The sequence below is a fragment of the Zootoca vivipara genome, chromosome 12 (assembly GCF_965207765.1).
Source record: "Zootoca vivipara chromosome 12, rZooViv2.hap1.1, whole genome shotgun sequence".
Classification (NCBI taxonomy): Eukaryota; Metazoa; Chordata; class Lepidosauria; order Squamata; family Lacertidae; genus Zootoca; species Zootoca vivipara.
The window spans coordinates 47,825,776-47,840,625 of NC_142595.1; the positions used below are offsets into that span (position 1 = coordinate 47,825,776).

The 14,850-nt window shown below is 52.5% G+C and overlaps 1 protein-coding gene across 2 annotated transcripts in view; it reads right to left on the reverse strand.

The window, feature by feature from the left end:
- Positions 1–259: 259 nt before the first annotated feature.
- ACIN1 (apoptotic chromatin condensation inducer 1) overlaps positions 260–14,850 on the reverse strand; it is a 35,413-nt gene continuing 20,822 nt past the window's right edge. For both annotated transcript variants that reach the window (XM_035134784.3, XM_088655582.1), the window contains 11 exons: positions 13,910–14,048; positions 8,377–8,422; positions 7,013–7,158; positions 6,761–6,916; positions 5,936–6,086; positions 5,681–5,826; positions 5,461–5,568; positions 4,283–4,390; positions 2,236–2,554; positions 1,717–1,817; positions 260–940 (listed from right to left, as the gene is read on the reverse strand). In XM_035134784.3, the coding sequence (XP_034990675.2) occupies positions 644–940; positions 1,717–1,817; positions 2,236–2,554; positions 4,283–4,390; positions 5,461–5,568; positions 5,681–5,826; positions 5,936–6,086; positions 6,761–6,916; positions 7,013–7,158; positions 8,377–8,422; positions 13,910–14,048 (1,717 nt within the window). In that variant the 3' untranslated portion in view covers positions 260–643. The remainder of the gene's footprint in view (positions 941–1,716; positions 1,818–2,235; positions 2,555–4,282; positions 4,391–5,460; positions 5,569–5,680; positions 5,827–5,935; positions 6,087–6,760; positions 6,917–7,012; positions 7,159–8,376; positions 8,423–13,909; positions 14,049–14,850) is intronic.

The following is a 14,850-nucleotide window of genomic DNA, read 5'->3' on the forward strand; positions in this document are numbered from 1 at the left end:
CAGGCGCCATCTGCTGCCTAATGGCTGTGCAGGCGGAAAATACGTGGTCCCATGAGGGGGGAAAAGATGTTTGACCCCTGTTTCTGAAATTGCCCTTTCCTTTTTTGGCACAAGGGGCTGGAATTGCCGAGCTCTGTTGGTGTGCTGCTAGCAAGCTCCTTCTCTCTCTCTCTCTCTCTCTCTCTCTCTTTCGCACCCCGCTCTGAGCAGGTTCTGGAACTCGACTCCCCAACCCAACAAGAAAGATGCACAGCGGGTATAAAACTAACGCCATCTCTTTATTATGTTCTTTTTTCCTGTATTCATCAGAATAATAAAAAAAAAATTCCCAAAATAAAATACAAATTAACGGGGAGGGAGCTGGCCCCAGGAGAAGAGGGGAGCGGGAGGACTGGGGATAAAAACCGCCCCACATTCCGAGGAGGAAGGCCCCTTCTTCTCCCTGCCGCAGCCATTACATCCGTCGAGCACGCCTCTCCCTCCTCGCAAGAGCTGCTGGAAAAGGGGAAGCCCAATCCCTGGCTGTCCCAGTCCTCTCCCAAAAAACCAGGGCTAGATTTGGGGTAGGGGGTGGGGGAAGGAAGTGCCGCCACCGCTCCCCTTCCCTCCCCGCAGAAGGTCAAAGTAAAGAAGTTGGAATAGGTCAGCGGCGCCCCCCCCTGTCCTGTACAGGCGTGCTGCGACTCCGGCTCCGACTATGGCGGGCCTTTGCCTCGCGCCGCTCGCGGTCCCGGCCACCGCGCTCGCCCCCTCTGCTGCTGGCCCCGCCTCCTGTGGCGTTGGGGCGCTCCCGTTCGCGCTCCCGGCTGTGCTCCCGCCTCTTCTCCCGCTCGGCTTGTCGGCTGCGCTCCCTCTGGCGGGCCTCCTCCGCCTCCTGCTCCTTGCGCCGGCGCTCTCGCTCCCGGGCCCTGGCTGCCCGCTCGGCCTGCTTCTGAACGTACTGGAGGGGAAGAGAATGGGCAAGAAAAGGGAGGTTGGAAATAGCCCCATTTTCTTTTTTTTCTTTCCTTCTTTTTTCCTTTTTGTATTGTTTATGCATCTTTGAAAATAATTGTGGTTTTGCTTAGAATTATTTACAAGAAGACTATATGATCAGCTTATTTTATTATTATTTTGTTATATGATTTTGTATATTATTATTTGAATGTTAGTGTTTGTTTGGTATGCTTGTGTTTTCTTAAGTGTGTGATGAATGTATTTTAATTTAAATTTAAATAAAGTTTATTTTAAAACCTTAAAAAAAAAGAGGAAATAGCCCCATGGACCAGGAGAGCAGAGCTCCTGGTGTACCTGGAGCCAGGCAGAATCCATTTAATGACGCAGTTCGTTGCCAAACTTTCCTTCAGGAAAGGCTGCGTGGCTCTTTGCTCTTTACGACGGCTAGCAGAAGTTGGGCAAAAAAAGTAAAGGATGCATAAAACATCTTGCTTGGCCTGCACCCTGGGAATCTCTTCGCCTTTAGAAATAAAAGTTTCTAGTCCTCAGGGTCACAGAGAAGAGGGAAATGTATGCACCCTCCCGCTGTCCATTTGACCCAGTGTCCCAAAGGATCTGAACGCGAGGGCAGATTTTGACCAACGTTCTGGATTGCTTGGCTTATTCACCCTGAATAATAAACAAGAATAACCCGACAGGGGAAGCCAGCCCATCTCCCTGACAGTCCAGACAGCAGCAAATGATATTACTGTCGCGTTCCTGAAGGACAGTGTCTCTCACCTGGGTGTCTGTCAGAGGAAGCCAATAAATGCAGGGGGCTGCTTTGGTTTTGCGGAAAAGGTCGTCCAGCAGTTTAGCGGGGGGCTCTTCCTGGGCCTTTTCTGTTGGCAGAGAGAGAGAGGAGGAAGCAGAGACCTCAGAGGGGCAAATGCAGCCTCAGACTTCTATTCTTACAGTTGTTATTGATTAAGTACTTTGCACGCCAGAGCGGTCTCTGAAGGGAGGCTTCCTGGGCCTTCTTCCCTCGGCTTCCTAAAGACCTCGGCCCACCCACTCTCCAGATGCTCTCAGCCACTCAAAATGGCAATTGCTGAAAGGCGAGGCGGAGATTTCAAAAATTCATGCTGCCCCAATGGTAATACTCATGTGTCCGCCTGATAATGCCAGAGGGAAGGCTGAATCACAGCATCGTGGAGTTGGAAGGAAGGGGCTGCCCTCTGCCTGCCCCTTCCCACACAGCCCTGGATCCATCATGGAAGGAAGAATTTTTACACACACACACACGGCCCATATACTCACCCTTCTTCTCGGCTTTCTTCTCCTTAGACTTGGGGCGCTCCTTGCGGCGTCTCTCCCGGGACCGGGATCGAGAGCGGGGCCCCTCGCGCACCTTGTCCCGGTCCCACTCCCGCTCGGCCCTCGTCCTCTCCCGCCGCTCCATCTCTCTCTCCCTCTCGGCCCACTGCTCCCGGACCACCGCCTCCCGCTCTCGTGCCTCCGAGCGCCGCGGCATCTCGCGCTCCCCCCGCATGCCCAGGCCCACCCCAGGGAGGGAGAGCGCCTCGTCCGCCTTGGCTTCTGCGGGACGCTCGGCCAGCAGACCCCGGTGGAAATCCAGCTGGGGAAGAGGAGGAAGAGGAAGATCAGACACACATGGCAGCTTTCCTTAAAACGCCCGGCACTCCGATCATTCAAGAAGCATTTCCCAACTGATTCCATTGCCTTTGACTTAGCAGTTTTGTGTTGGACGATTTGAGGCAGGCCAGAGAAAGGACTTCTTTAGTCAGTGCACAGGAGTTTGGTCCATGGGATGCAGTGATGGCCACAAATCTGGGTGGCTTTCAGAGAGAATTAAGACAAATTCATGGAGGGTAAGGCCATTAGCGGAGGATAGAGATATTCACCACTGTCATAGAGGCATTATACTGGGGAATGTAAATGGAAGGGCTGTTGCACTTAGGTTCCCATTGGGGCAGCTGGTTGGCCACCTTGAGAACAGGGCGCCTGACTATATGGGCCTTTGGCCAGATCCAACAACCAGGCTCTTCAGATGTGCCACGGAGGCTCCTCGTGAGCCAAAGGGCAGGATACAAATGGAAATAGGCAGATAAACTGCCCTTATAGAGCAGTGTTATATTTCTTTCTGACTGTGGCCAGCCACTTGCTCTGAGAAATATGCCCACTAGGCCAAGCGATGTCCATCTAGCAAATTGCAGGCCTTCACCCTTGATTTCCACTCCACGTCAACAGGGCTATTATCCCTGGGCAGACAAATGAAACCTCCATACATTGGCCCCATCCTCGAAAACCCCCACCGGCCTCCACCACAACCTTCAACATCAATGAGTTTCACAGGAAAATGTCTTGAAGCAAGACATTCATTTGTGTTCCGTCCTGTCTGAATTCTCCACCAGTTCTGTTTTGGTTGTTTTCACTGCACGAGAAGCCCCGACCTCTTAAGATGCTACACTCCGCCTGCGTTCTACTTTTAGGAGCCTTCGCCTCTCCAGACCCTGCTGGACCACAAGTCCAAACACTCCTGACCACTGGGCAATGCAGCCAGACATCCGTTCGCCTCACTTCAAAAAGGATATTGCAAAATTGGGAAAGATTTGGGAAAGGGACAAGCAAAACAATCGAGGGGGTTGAAGAAAGTTCACAGCATTTAGGGGTTTGGGGTTTAAAGAAAAGGCGAGGACGAAGCAATATGATGGAAGATTATAAAATGCTGTGTGGTGTAGAGAAAGTGGAAAGAGAAAAGGTCCCCTCCTCTCATAACACTAGAAGGGCATCCAATAAAGTTGAAGGCTTCAGAAGTACTTCTTCCTGCATGGCATAACTGAACTGTGGCTCTTGCATCCCCAGGAGGCAGCAATGGGCACCAACTTGGATGGGCTCCAAAAGAGAATGGGTCCCATTCATGGAGGAAAAAGCTATCATTGGCTACTTGCCATGATGGCTCTGTTCTGCCCCCTGCAGTTGGAGGTAGCAATGCTTGTGAATACCAGTTGCCGGAAACCACAGGAGGGGGAGAGGGCTGCTGTGCTCAGGTCCTGCTCCTGGGCTTCCCAGAGGGCATCTGGTCAGCCAAAGCAAGACCAGGATGGTGACTTGAAAGCCACTGGCCTGACCAGCAACGCTCTTGTCTGGATGGCCGGCCCCAAGTGCCCCAGCCCCGCACTGCTGTACCCCTCAAAAGGGGAGGTAAACTGAAAGACTTATTTAAAAATGGGGCTCCTTCTCCCCATCTTCCCAGCTTACTGCATACAGCCTCTCCTGAGACATCGAGGGAACTGACAGCAACAAATCCCACCCTCTATTCTGCCTGATCTCTCACAGTTCATACCTCATCTTGCTCTGCAAAGTCTGCTGATAAGAATTTGGGGTTTGATTGTGGCCACTTGACACCATGGAGGGCGTTGCGAGTTGCTACCGCTTCTTCCACTGTTGAATACTGAAAAGAAAAAGGGAGGTGAAAAGGAAGGAAGATTTAAAAAATAAAGACCAAGTTTGGTTTCCCTTCATGCTTTAGAGCAGGGGATTGTCACTAAGTGAGCACAAGTCCTATAAAATGTTCGGTCGACGAGGTTCACGGGTGGCTCTGGGATTACGCTCCAGTCTTGCATACGGCTCTCTCTCAAATTTGAGTTTTAGTGCTTCAAAAAGCAAGTCTTTCACCTTCAAGGCTGCTACCACCCTTTCCTGGAGAAAGAGTGAATAGTTCTTCCCTGATGGGAAAATGTGCTCTAATCCTGGCTTCATTCAGTGTACAGTCATACCTCGGTTTAAGTATGCCTCGGTTTGAGTACTTTCAGTTTAAGTACTCCGCGGACCCGTCTGGGACGGATTAATCCACTTTCCATTACTTTCAATGGGAAAGTTCGCTTCAGGTTAAGTACGGACTTCCAGAACCAATTACACTCCTACTTCGGGTTAAGTTTGCTTCAGGTTAAGTACACTTCAGGTAAGTACAGACTTCTGGAACCAATTGTGTACTTAAACCGAGGTACCACTGAACAAAACCTATACACCGCTTGCTTGCTTGCCTGATGAAGTTATCAATGAGAAAAATTAACAATTAAAGACATTCAAAATAACAAGGAGTTAAACTTGGTTGAAAACAGTCCGGGGGGGGGGGGGCAGAACCTCTAGGATCAGGAGTGGGGAACTGCAGGCCTGGGGTCCAAATGCAGCCATCCATAATATATCTCTGCCTGGCCCTCTCCCCAAGCCATACCCCACGGTTGGCCTCGCTTGGCCCCTCCATGTGTGCTTGCCTGGATGGAAGACAGAGAGGGGCCTTCAGGTGCGTGGAGAGGCAAGCCCACTGTATAAAGGACAAAGATGACCTTGGTTTCCCTGCCCGCCTTTGCCCCCGGCCCCTGGAAGGCTCCCGGGAAGGGAATGAGGCCCTTGGCTCTATCCCAACCTTTCCCAGGCCATCCGCCAATCCGTTGCAGGGCACTTGCGTTCGAAACAAGGATTTGCTCCTCTGAGCTGGGGGAGGCGGGGCGGAAAACTCACTGTGACGTAGCAGTGGGACTTGATCTTGTCGATCCAGAAGGCTTCCTCCACGAGGGTGCCTGTCCGGCCCAGCAGCTCCTTCAGCTGCCCGAGAGTGAAGGGTCTCACCTGCGCAAAAGGATGCCGCCGGGGTGTTAAGGCAGGTGCTGCCCCCAGTCCAGTGGCTGCTGGAGGGCCACCCTCCCCACCCTACCCCACCCCACCCGGGTCACGGACTCACCAGGTTGCAGATGTGGACGATGCTGCTGACTTTACCGCGGGGCGGAGAGGGGACCTGGGCTGTGCGGACAGGGTCGTCGATGGTGATGGAGACGCCAGAGCGCTGCTGGCTGATGGAGCGCCGCGTCAGAGTGTCGCTCAGCGTAACTACGGGGCGGGATGAAGGGGAGTTGGGGCTCAGAAGCAGGAACTCGGACTTTCCGGCCCCCGCTTGTCATTCCGCCCCTGCAGCCTCCCCTTCTCCCTCGCCCCGCACCTTTTTTCACTTCGTGCTCCACGGGTGGCGGCAGCACGACTGCCTCTACGGCGACAGCGGGAGGGGCCTCGGGCAGCTCTTCCTCGTGCGCCTTCTCCTCCTCTTCCTCCTCCTCTCCTTGGCCGTTCTCTTGACCTTCAGCCGGCACCACCTGGGGGGGAGAGAGAAAAAACAGGTTGTGTTTTTCAGGAGCGAGGGACAGAGGGCTTCCACTGGAAGCAGCAGCAGCAGCAGCAGCGCCTGCCATGTGCCCAATGGCGTAGCCAGAAAAACACGCAGACGGGCTTAGCAAGGGCAATAGGCCTAGAGAGCAACTGGGAGGCGACCTGGCTCAGCTTCATCTCATATGTAAACACCTCGGATGCTACACCTCACGGCTCGTTCTCAACTGACGGAAATGGATCTACTGAAAGAGAGACTCTCTTGGTTATCTCTGTTTAGCTCTGTTTAGTTTAGCTTTTCCCGGGTATTGCTTACTTGCTTATACTATGAAAAATACGACTTGCAACATTTAAAAAAGCACCAACGTGAAGCCCAAAAAAGGAACGAAAGAAAGAAAGAAAGAAAAGGAAAACCCAGTTGTCTTAAAGATATGCATTTTCAAGGGGACATTGTTCTACCCCTTGTGCTAACTTAGGCAGGCAGTTCAGCTGCCATCCTGAGCAGGCAAGACAATGTGGAGGTTGCCTGCCTACGGTGGCCTGGAGGGGGAGGCCCCCAGAGGCTTCCCTTGCGGTTCCACTCAGAAGAGGCTCCGGACCACATTCCTGCGGCTACTTTCTGAGCCAAAACGCCCACCCAGAGCCCACCGCTGACGGGACGAACCTGTGTGACGGTGCGGCAGATCTTGAGGGCTTTCTCGTGGGGGGGCTCCTCCGGGTGCCGCTCGGCCTCATCTTCAGAGATGCGCGAGTCGTCGGCGTGCAGGTCCACCACTGCCTCCTGCCCTCCCGTCGGTGGCTTGATCTCAGGGATCAGGCTCTGGGGGGGGAGGAGGACCAAGGGGGAGGGGTGGGTCAGGCCAGGATTTAAGGAGCTGTGCCGAGCCTAAATAGAGCCGCTGTGAGCCCAGGGTACCTTGAGGGACTCTGTGGTGATGCTGATGGAAGGTTTCTTCTGCGTGGCGGCTGTGCTGGCCCCCCAGCGCCGCTTCCGGCCTCCTGGCTGCCCTCCCTCTGTGTCACTGTTTGTTGCTGCCGCTGTGCCTTTGGCCACCGATGACGCTGAAATCAAGAGGGCAGACCCAAGGCTAAGACCCCTCCCCTCGCAGGGACGCAGCCTGCTCTGTTTTTCAGTGAAATGGCACCTCGGAGGCAGAGGGGGGTACCTCCCTGGCGCCCTCAGGTTCATCTCTCAAGGGATTAATCTCTCGAGACAGCTGCAAGGGCTAAGGCGTAGTCTCGAAGGCTTCTGTAAACCCAGGTGGCTTGGGCAGGAATGCACTCTGCACATGCTCAGTGTCAGGGAAGATATGGCCAGCTCCCCTCCCTTTACTCCAAAATCCAGCCTAAGCCACGCAGTGATGACAGGGGAGGGGAAGGACGAGGAGCTTTGTAAATGTTTAAAGGTAAAGGTAAAGGGACCCCTGACCATTAGGTCCAGTCGTGACCGACTCTGAGGTTGCGCGCTCATCTCGCATTATTGGCCGAGGGAGCCGGCGTATAGCTTCCAGGTCATGTGGCCAGCATGACAAAGCCGCTTCTGGCTAACCAGAGCAGCACATGGAAACGCCGTTTACCTTCCCACTGTAGCAGTTCCTATTTATCTACTTGCATTTTGACGTGCTTTCAAACTGCTAGGTTGGCAGGAGCTGGGACCAAGCAATGGGGGCTCACCCCGTCACAGGGATTCGAACCGCCGACCTTCTGATCAGCAGGCCCTAGGCTCAGTGGTTTAACCACAGCGCCACCTGGGTCCCTTGTAAATGTTTAAAGCCCTGCAAAAACTACTTTAATAAGAGTGATCAGACAACCGATCCTTAATATTGCACTAAAAAGAGATCTGCTTTCTTGAGTTCCAAGGGAGGCAGACTTCCCCAAGAATCACTCATACTCAGCCCAATTTGTGGCCATCTAACATGAGGACTAGAAGCTTGGGAGGAAAGTGGGAGGAAAATGGGCCGGGAGGGGGGGGAGAAAGACACGCTGGCACTTTTCTTCGTCTATTAAACAACATGGGAAAATTCCCTCTGGCCCCACTAAGACCAGCCCCCTGGGTAAAGGCCGACATGCTGTGCCTATACCTAACCAGATTTTCTCCTGGCTAAACCCATCCACCGCGACTCCAGAAAATGCAGCAAAGGCTGCTCATTGCTCCTGGTTTTCCTTCCCCTCAGAACTGCCTTGGAGTGGCGGCAGGGGGAGATCCCAGGAGAACTCCCACCCTTCTCCAACATGTCCGGATGCCATGTGTGGTCGCTGGACCAGGGCTCCTTTACTTACAGACAACAGATATCTTCCTCTTGAAGGCCTTGGGCTGAGTTGAACCCTGCAGAGAAAAAGGGAAGGGGGGAATGGAAAGAGAGAGAAAGAGAGAGAGAAGGGAGGAAGGGGAAGGAGAAAGAGAGAGAAAGCCCCGCATAGAGGGGGTAGTCAGGTCAGCGTCAGGGGTTTGGAAAGTGGCCGCCACACCTTTTTTTGGGGGGGGGAAAGAGACGAGGGCATAAGTAATGAAACAGGGGCCCAGATGAGGAGTTGGGGAGCTGGGCAAGGGTCCTCTGCTGATTCAGGAATAAAGTAGAGATGGCAGAAGCCCTACGCCTCACTCTGCCCCCGCTTGGTAGCTGTATGGCAAGCGCAGCGTCTCCGTGGGAAACATGCTGCCAAAGGGATGCCGATTACGAACCAGGACCTCTTTTGCCTCTCAGAAGTTTATTTGGACTCGAGTCCTCACGAGCGCAAGAGGATCAACACAATGCTCCTCCATGAGCCTACTCAGTCTCTCACAACTGACGCTGGAGGCCCCATTCTCGGTCCTAGAATCACAGAAATGTAGAGTTGGGATGTACCCTGGGGGTCATCTAGTCCAACCCCCTGCAATGCCGGAAGCTCAACTAATGTAAGTTAGTCTCGATGGGTGGGTACAAGAGACAGGACTTATTGGTGGTGGCACCAAAACCTCAGCTTTCTAGCTTGTTCTGAAGATGCAAGATGACTTTCATGAATCATCTTAGAAATGTAGTAAGACATTTTACTGCTGCTTTTTTGTTGTTTTAATGTAGTGGGTTGGCTATATATGTGATTTTTTCCCTGACATTATATAAACATCTTTGGGGGTTTTAATTGAAAAGCAGGTAGATAATACTAAATAACTGCTGCATTGAGACAACATACACTCTAACCCAAGGGCTAAAGATTCTATTACTAGAACACAGATAGAAAGAATCCCTAACTATTAGGACAAACCTGGATGGGATATTATTCTAATTACTTTAATTTTGAATGGTTCAGATAGGGGAAGCTGCTTGTGCATCAATACATGATAGCTATTGAACAAGGCTGGGCGACTTTTATTATTTTACTTTTAAACCATGCCCCTTCTGGTAAGAAAACGTGCAAGCTCTCAAGTTAACACAAAACTATTCAGCTTTCCATCCTGCCCAATGAAGGGCCCAGTGTACTTGAGACCTTGCCAAATTTTCACACACGCAGAATACAACCCAAAGGGCTTTAACTCTTTTCTAGGCTACGGCGAGAATTTAAGGCAGCCTTGTGATTAGCTGCTCAAAGCCTTGGAGAGAAATGGATGGCTCTTCCCTCCTTTTCTTTTTAAGCCAGTTGTGGCACATTAATGAGCAATGCAGGCAATATATTCACAAGCAGATCCTAAAGAGGATAAACTTCAATGGGCATTATCTCTGCAAGGCGAAATGGGCAGCCCAAGTTAATTCCAGGATAAGAGAGGCTTTCACTGCTGCTGCTGCTGCTGCTTTTAAACAAAGGACAAAGAATATCCCAGGTGTCGGCAATGAATTTTAGCCACCACACTACCTGCAATGCTTCTAGTCCTCATGGAGTCCATTTGGCCCAGGCACAGCAGTGACACCACGGTTGTTGGGCCCAACGTGTATTTAGGTTCTCAGACGCAACAGGCAATTATTCAGAGACTGGCCGTCTGCCATGTAACTATGTCTCAACACTTTAGTTGGGATTCCTGCATTGCAAGGGGTTGGACTAGGTAGCCCCTGAGGGTCCCTTCCAACTCTTTTGATTCTGCATTGTTTCTCACACAGATTTTCTTTTGTTAAAGAAGAGGCCTTTCCAAAGTTCCACCGCTTGGTTTTCGGGGGGGGGGGGAGGAATGGCCTTCCTGTCTAAAGTCAAGCATTGAGCTCTCGGGCCTGCGTTGTATGCAAGGGGGTCTGGAAGCCACCAAAATGCCTCCCTCGGTTTCCCTGCAGCTCAGCAGCTGAGAGCCCAGGCGACAGCAAGGCCAGGACCAGCCCTCCCACTTAACCACAGCCACTGGCACAGGGAGGAAACCACATCATTCATCTGCCCTCCACAAGAGGAGAGCTTCACACCTCGTGGGGGTGACCTGGGACCAAGCCACAGGGAACCTTTGTGGAGGCTCCCACGTGGCTTTAGCCCCATGCTAATTAATTAGGCTTCAGCAGGGATAAAGGAGGCGCTGATGCCAATTAAGGAACATTGCTAAATCCTGTTCCTGAGAGGCTGGTGCAAAAGCAGCAATAGGGGAACCTGGAAGCTTCCCGATGTCGAGAGATTCCAGTTCCCATCAGCCTCAGCCATCCCATGGCCAGTAGCCAGGGCTGATGAGAGATGGAGTCCAGCGACACTGGAAGCCCCTCAAGCTCCTTATCCCAGGTGAGCAGAAACAGCCAGCTTGCTAGCATCCCCTTTCTACGTCCACTTTATTCCTCAAACAGCAGGTTCCCAAGGAAATGGAGGGAGCAGGTGGTTGGGAGTCAAGTACCACCCTGTTGATAGCGTACCCCACAGTCTGAGCGAGGATGGGGGCTGGACCAAACCAGGTTGATGCAGGAACTAGCCTCAGAGATCCCCTGCTCCCTCATCATTAAAAATAATAATAAATGCAGGGGAGGGGACCCTCCATTTAAACTGAAACATGACCCACCCGCCTACCCCAGGGAAAGTTGCAAGTGATACTTTTTTTTCCTTTAAAAATTAATTAAACAAAAAATTAAACAAAACAATAAAATCAACAAAATTAGGACAAGTGCTCCAGGTACCCTCTCACACCTGGGGCAGGGTCTTCTGTTCAGCCAATCGCACCTCAGTGTGTGCGCTGTATCTAGGCAACGGCTGGTCCAATCGGAACGAGCCCTCCCTGGCCTGAAAGGTGCGTGCTTGGTTGGGTTGGGTGACAAGAGAGGTGGTGGTTGGTTGGTGGTAGGTAGGAACCTAGCGCTTGATTGGTAGGTGGTCGGAGCCAAGTGTCCCAGAGGAGAGAGGGCGAGACAGAAGCGCCTCCCCCACTGGCAAGGTGCGGTGGGGGGGAGGGTTAAGGCATCAGTTCTTGGCAGGCAGAGACTGGGCCAATGGAGAGCTGAGCACCACCGGTGGTGCATGGCAGCAAGAGTCCCGTGACGGGCGAGGGACTCTGTGATGCCGGGCGGAAAGCGTCAGCAAGCATAATGGAGAACAGAATTCGTAACGGGGCAACCGTCCAGACCACGTGCGGAAAGAGGACGGCTGACATCGACAAGTCCTTTTCTGGAAGAAGTGCCCATGTGGCGATTCAACGGCAGCAAATGCAAGTCCTTGAGGGGGAAAGACCTCCAGAGAACCCTACGTAAACAAAGTCCCCTTAGGCAATGCTTGGCAACTCCAGAGAACTCTGTGGAGGTGGAAGTCCTTGAGGCATGGCGGAGAAAACACGGCCTTGCGTGAGGAAAAACCCGTGCCGAGCAACGAGAGCTGTGGAAACTGGTTAACTTTGCACACCAGCGGGATTGGAAGGGGAGGCCACCTTCAAATTTCGGGAAAGCCTCTCAAGATGCCGAGTCCCAGACTGAACGGAGGAGCTGCCGGACTGCTGCAGCTTCTCAGGAACTGAAGATCATCAGGCCGGGGCCTTATCGCAGATGGCCAAGCGTGATGGAGAACTTGCTGGGAGTCTCTGAAAGCAGACGTTTGCTCCCAAGGTGATGAAGGAAGCTCTCTCAAGTTGACTTCAAACGTTTGGTTTTCAGAGGCAGACAATTCTACCGCAGAATAAACGGAGTCCTTAAAGGCAACCTCATACGAAGCAGAAGCACCTTGAGTGGTGGAAGGAGGCGTAGACATTTCCAACGGGTGGTAAAAGACACCAAACAGCACCAGGCGGGCAACATGAGACTTGAGTGCCCAGAAAAGTCCTGACATTCCTGGAACCGTTTTGCTGATACTGTCGACCAAGCAGGATTCCAACAGCAGCGCTCTTTAAGATTTTGGAGATTGACTATATATCAACCGAAGGCAGAACGGGTCCCAAGGACAAGATGGCACTCTCTTTGACGGACAGGAGAAGAGGCCCATGGATTCAGGAAGAGCCACAGCGCATGTGGGGCTCCCAGACGAGAAGCTCTGTGGTTACGGAGCCAGAGGGCTTTCCACAAAGTGGAGAGCGGTGGCGGAAACGGTCCCAGGAGAGGCCTAGTATGTTGTGGCCCCTCCAAAACTCTCATCCACCTCCACGGGTACCTGTCTGTGCGGCCTGCTCAAGTACGTCTGTGCTCTCTCTCTCCGGTTCTCTCTCTCTCACTCTCTCTTTCGCACTCCCGGTGGATTGGAGCCTCTTTAAAACGGGGATCAGAACAAACGAGTCCAGAGGAGAATGTCAACGGGGTTGTGGGGGGAAACTCTCTTTAGGGTGAGGGGGAAGCAAGGCCTGTCCCCACCCTCCCCTCTTCTCAGCAGCACAGAAAGCAGTCTCGCGTGTGTGTGCTCGCGTTACGTGCGTGTGCGTGGGTGTGTCCTTAAAACAGCCCTGCCTCACCCCGGCCGAGATCCGCCACCCCACCCCCACCCCACCCCGCTTTGGAACAGAGGAGATGGAAGAAGCCAGGTTCATGCCCCGGCTCAGGGGTGGGAAGAGTCAAATTTGGGAAATGCAGGGCAGGGAGGAACGTGGGCAAAACGAACCTTTCGATAACATGACATTCAGCAAACACATCAATAGTTAACCCTCCCAAAATCCAAGTTTGGCTGCTAGCTGACTGCAGGAGGCCCAGTTTATGGGGAGAAAGAGGTATGTGTGTGTGTGTCACTATCTAGCAAATCCATGCAGACGATATTTTGCATTAAACATTTACACCACATTTAAGGCCGGGTGAAGTGTGGTGCGCCACGCTCAGGATTCAGAACTCTTTGCCCCGGGAAAACCCAAATTATGCAGCAAGGAAAGCGGAACTCTTGAGTCCCACCTAAATTATGCAAACTGGGCACCTTTGCATAATTTCATCTTCGTTTTTCATAATTCATTCCACACCACTTTTACACAATTTATTCTGGTTTCCCTAGCTGCGCATAGGGAGGTCAAGGAGTTCTGCAGAGCGCTGGAGACACTTCTCCCTTCCCCCAAAGCGCTGGACACCTTCCTCAGAGACATTCATGCAACTCTTATTACATAAGCATCCAAGCTAGGAACGTGCTTCTCGGCTGATTCTGATTTAAATAATAATAATAATAATTTAAACCCCAAAAGCTAAGAGTGTTCCCAGAAGTTCCCAGCACCCTGGTACCTCAGGATACAAGGGATGAGAGGAAGCTCTGGATTGGGGAGGGGATTAAATTAGAAGCACCTGCCCACCAAGGTTATGGGGTGGAACTGAGAACTGAACAAACAGGAAGCCAGAGACCCACCAGCCCTGGGCACATGGCTGACCTCTCTAAAGAAGGTCTCCCCACAAAAGTCCCCCCTAGGCACCTTTCCACAGGACCTCAGGACTGCCTGCCCCATTGCACCCTGGGGTCCCTTGCCCGTCTGCCGAGCGGAGCCCCAACACACTACCTCTTTCTTCTCCTCGTCTTCGGGGCCTGGTTCGGGTCCGGGGGGCTCCGCGGAGGGGTGTTCGTCAGGGCCAGGCTCAGGGGCCTCGCTCTCTGCTCGGGGCTCGGACGGCTCCATGGGCACCTCTTGCTTCTCCTCACTGTGCAGAGAGAGGGAGAAGTGGTCACTTATGGCATGGGGTGGGGTGGGGAGAACATGGCCATCTCTTCTTGAGAGACAGAAAGCACCTTGGGGGAAAGGCTGAGGCCTAGGAAAATACTACTTGTTACAGCCCTGTGGAACCTTCTCCTTGGGGGTCTCTTTCCCTCTAGCTATCATTACCCCCCATTTCTTCCCTCTTGGCCACTCCCCCCAAAAAACAGCTTTGTGAACAAATATGCTCCAAACAGCCTAGCTTCTCCCCCACTCATGTAACCTTCCTAGAGGTCATTTGGGCCTTCAAGGAACCTCCCTCCGACTGTCCCAGGCTTAATCTCAGCCCCAGAACCTGTGAATCTGCCTGAGCACATGAGGAGTACCATTCTGATATCCAATGCATAAAACACAGCCACCCCTTCCCCCCCCCCCACATCTGGTGTTAGGGGTCAGAAGATAGCCCCTGAGCCCCTTCCCTTTCAGAGATCAACCACAGATCCCTAAAATAACAAACAATTTCCAAAATTATGAGCCCTCCCTTCTAAAGCTCTTATAGACACACTTCACCCCTAGAATGTCACCAAAGGCTGCTTCTTTTGTCTTCCAGGCCACAGAATCCCACAACCAAATCTCTCCCCACCCCAAATTGCTCTCATGCAAAGCCTCCCCCAAAGTATCACAACATCCCCATGGGTCCTCAGAGGCCTGTCCTTAATAAGAGACCAGGGAACTGCCTGCCACAGTGAGGCCTGTGGGGAGGAAGGGGAGGGGGGGAGAATGGACCAGGGAGAGACGGACAGACAGAG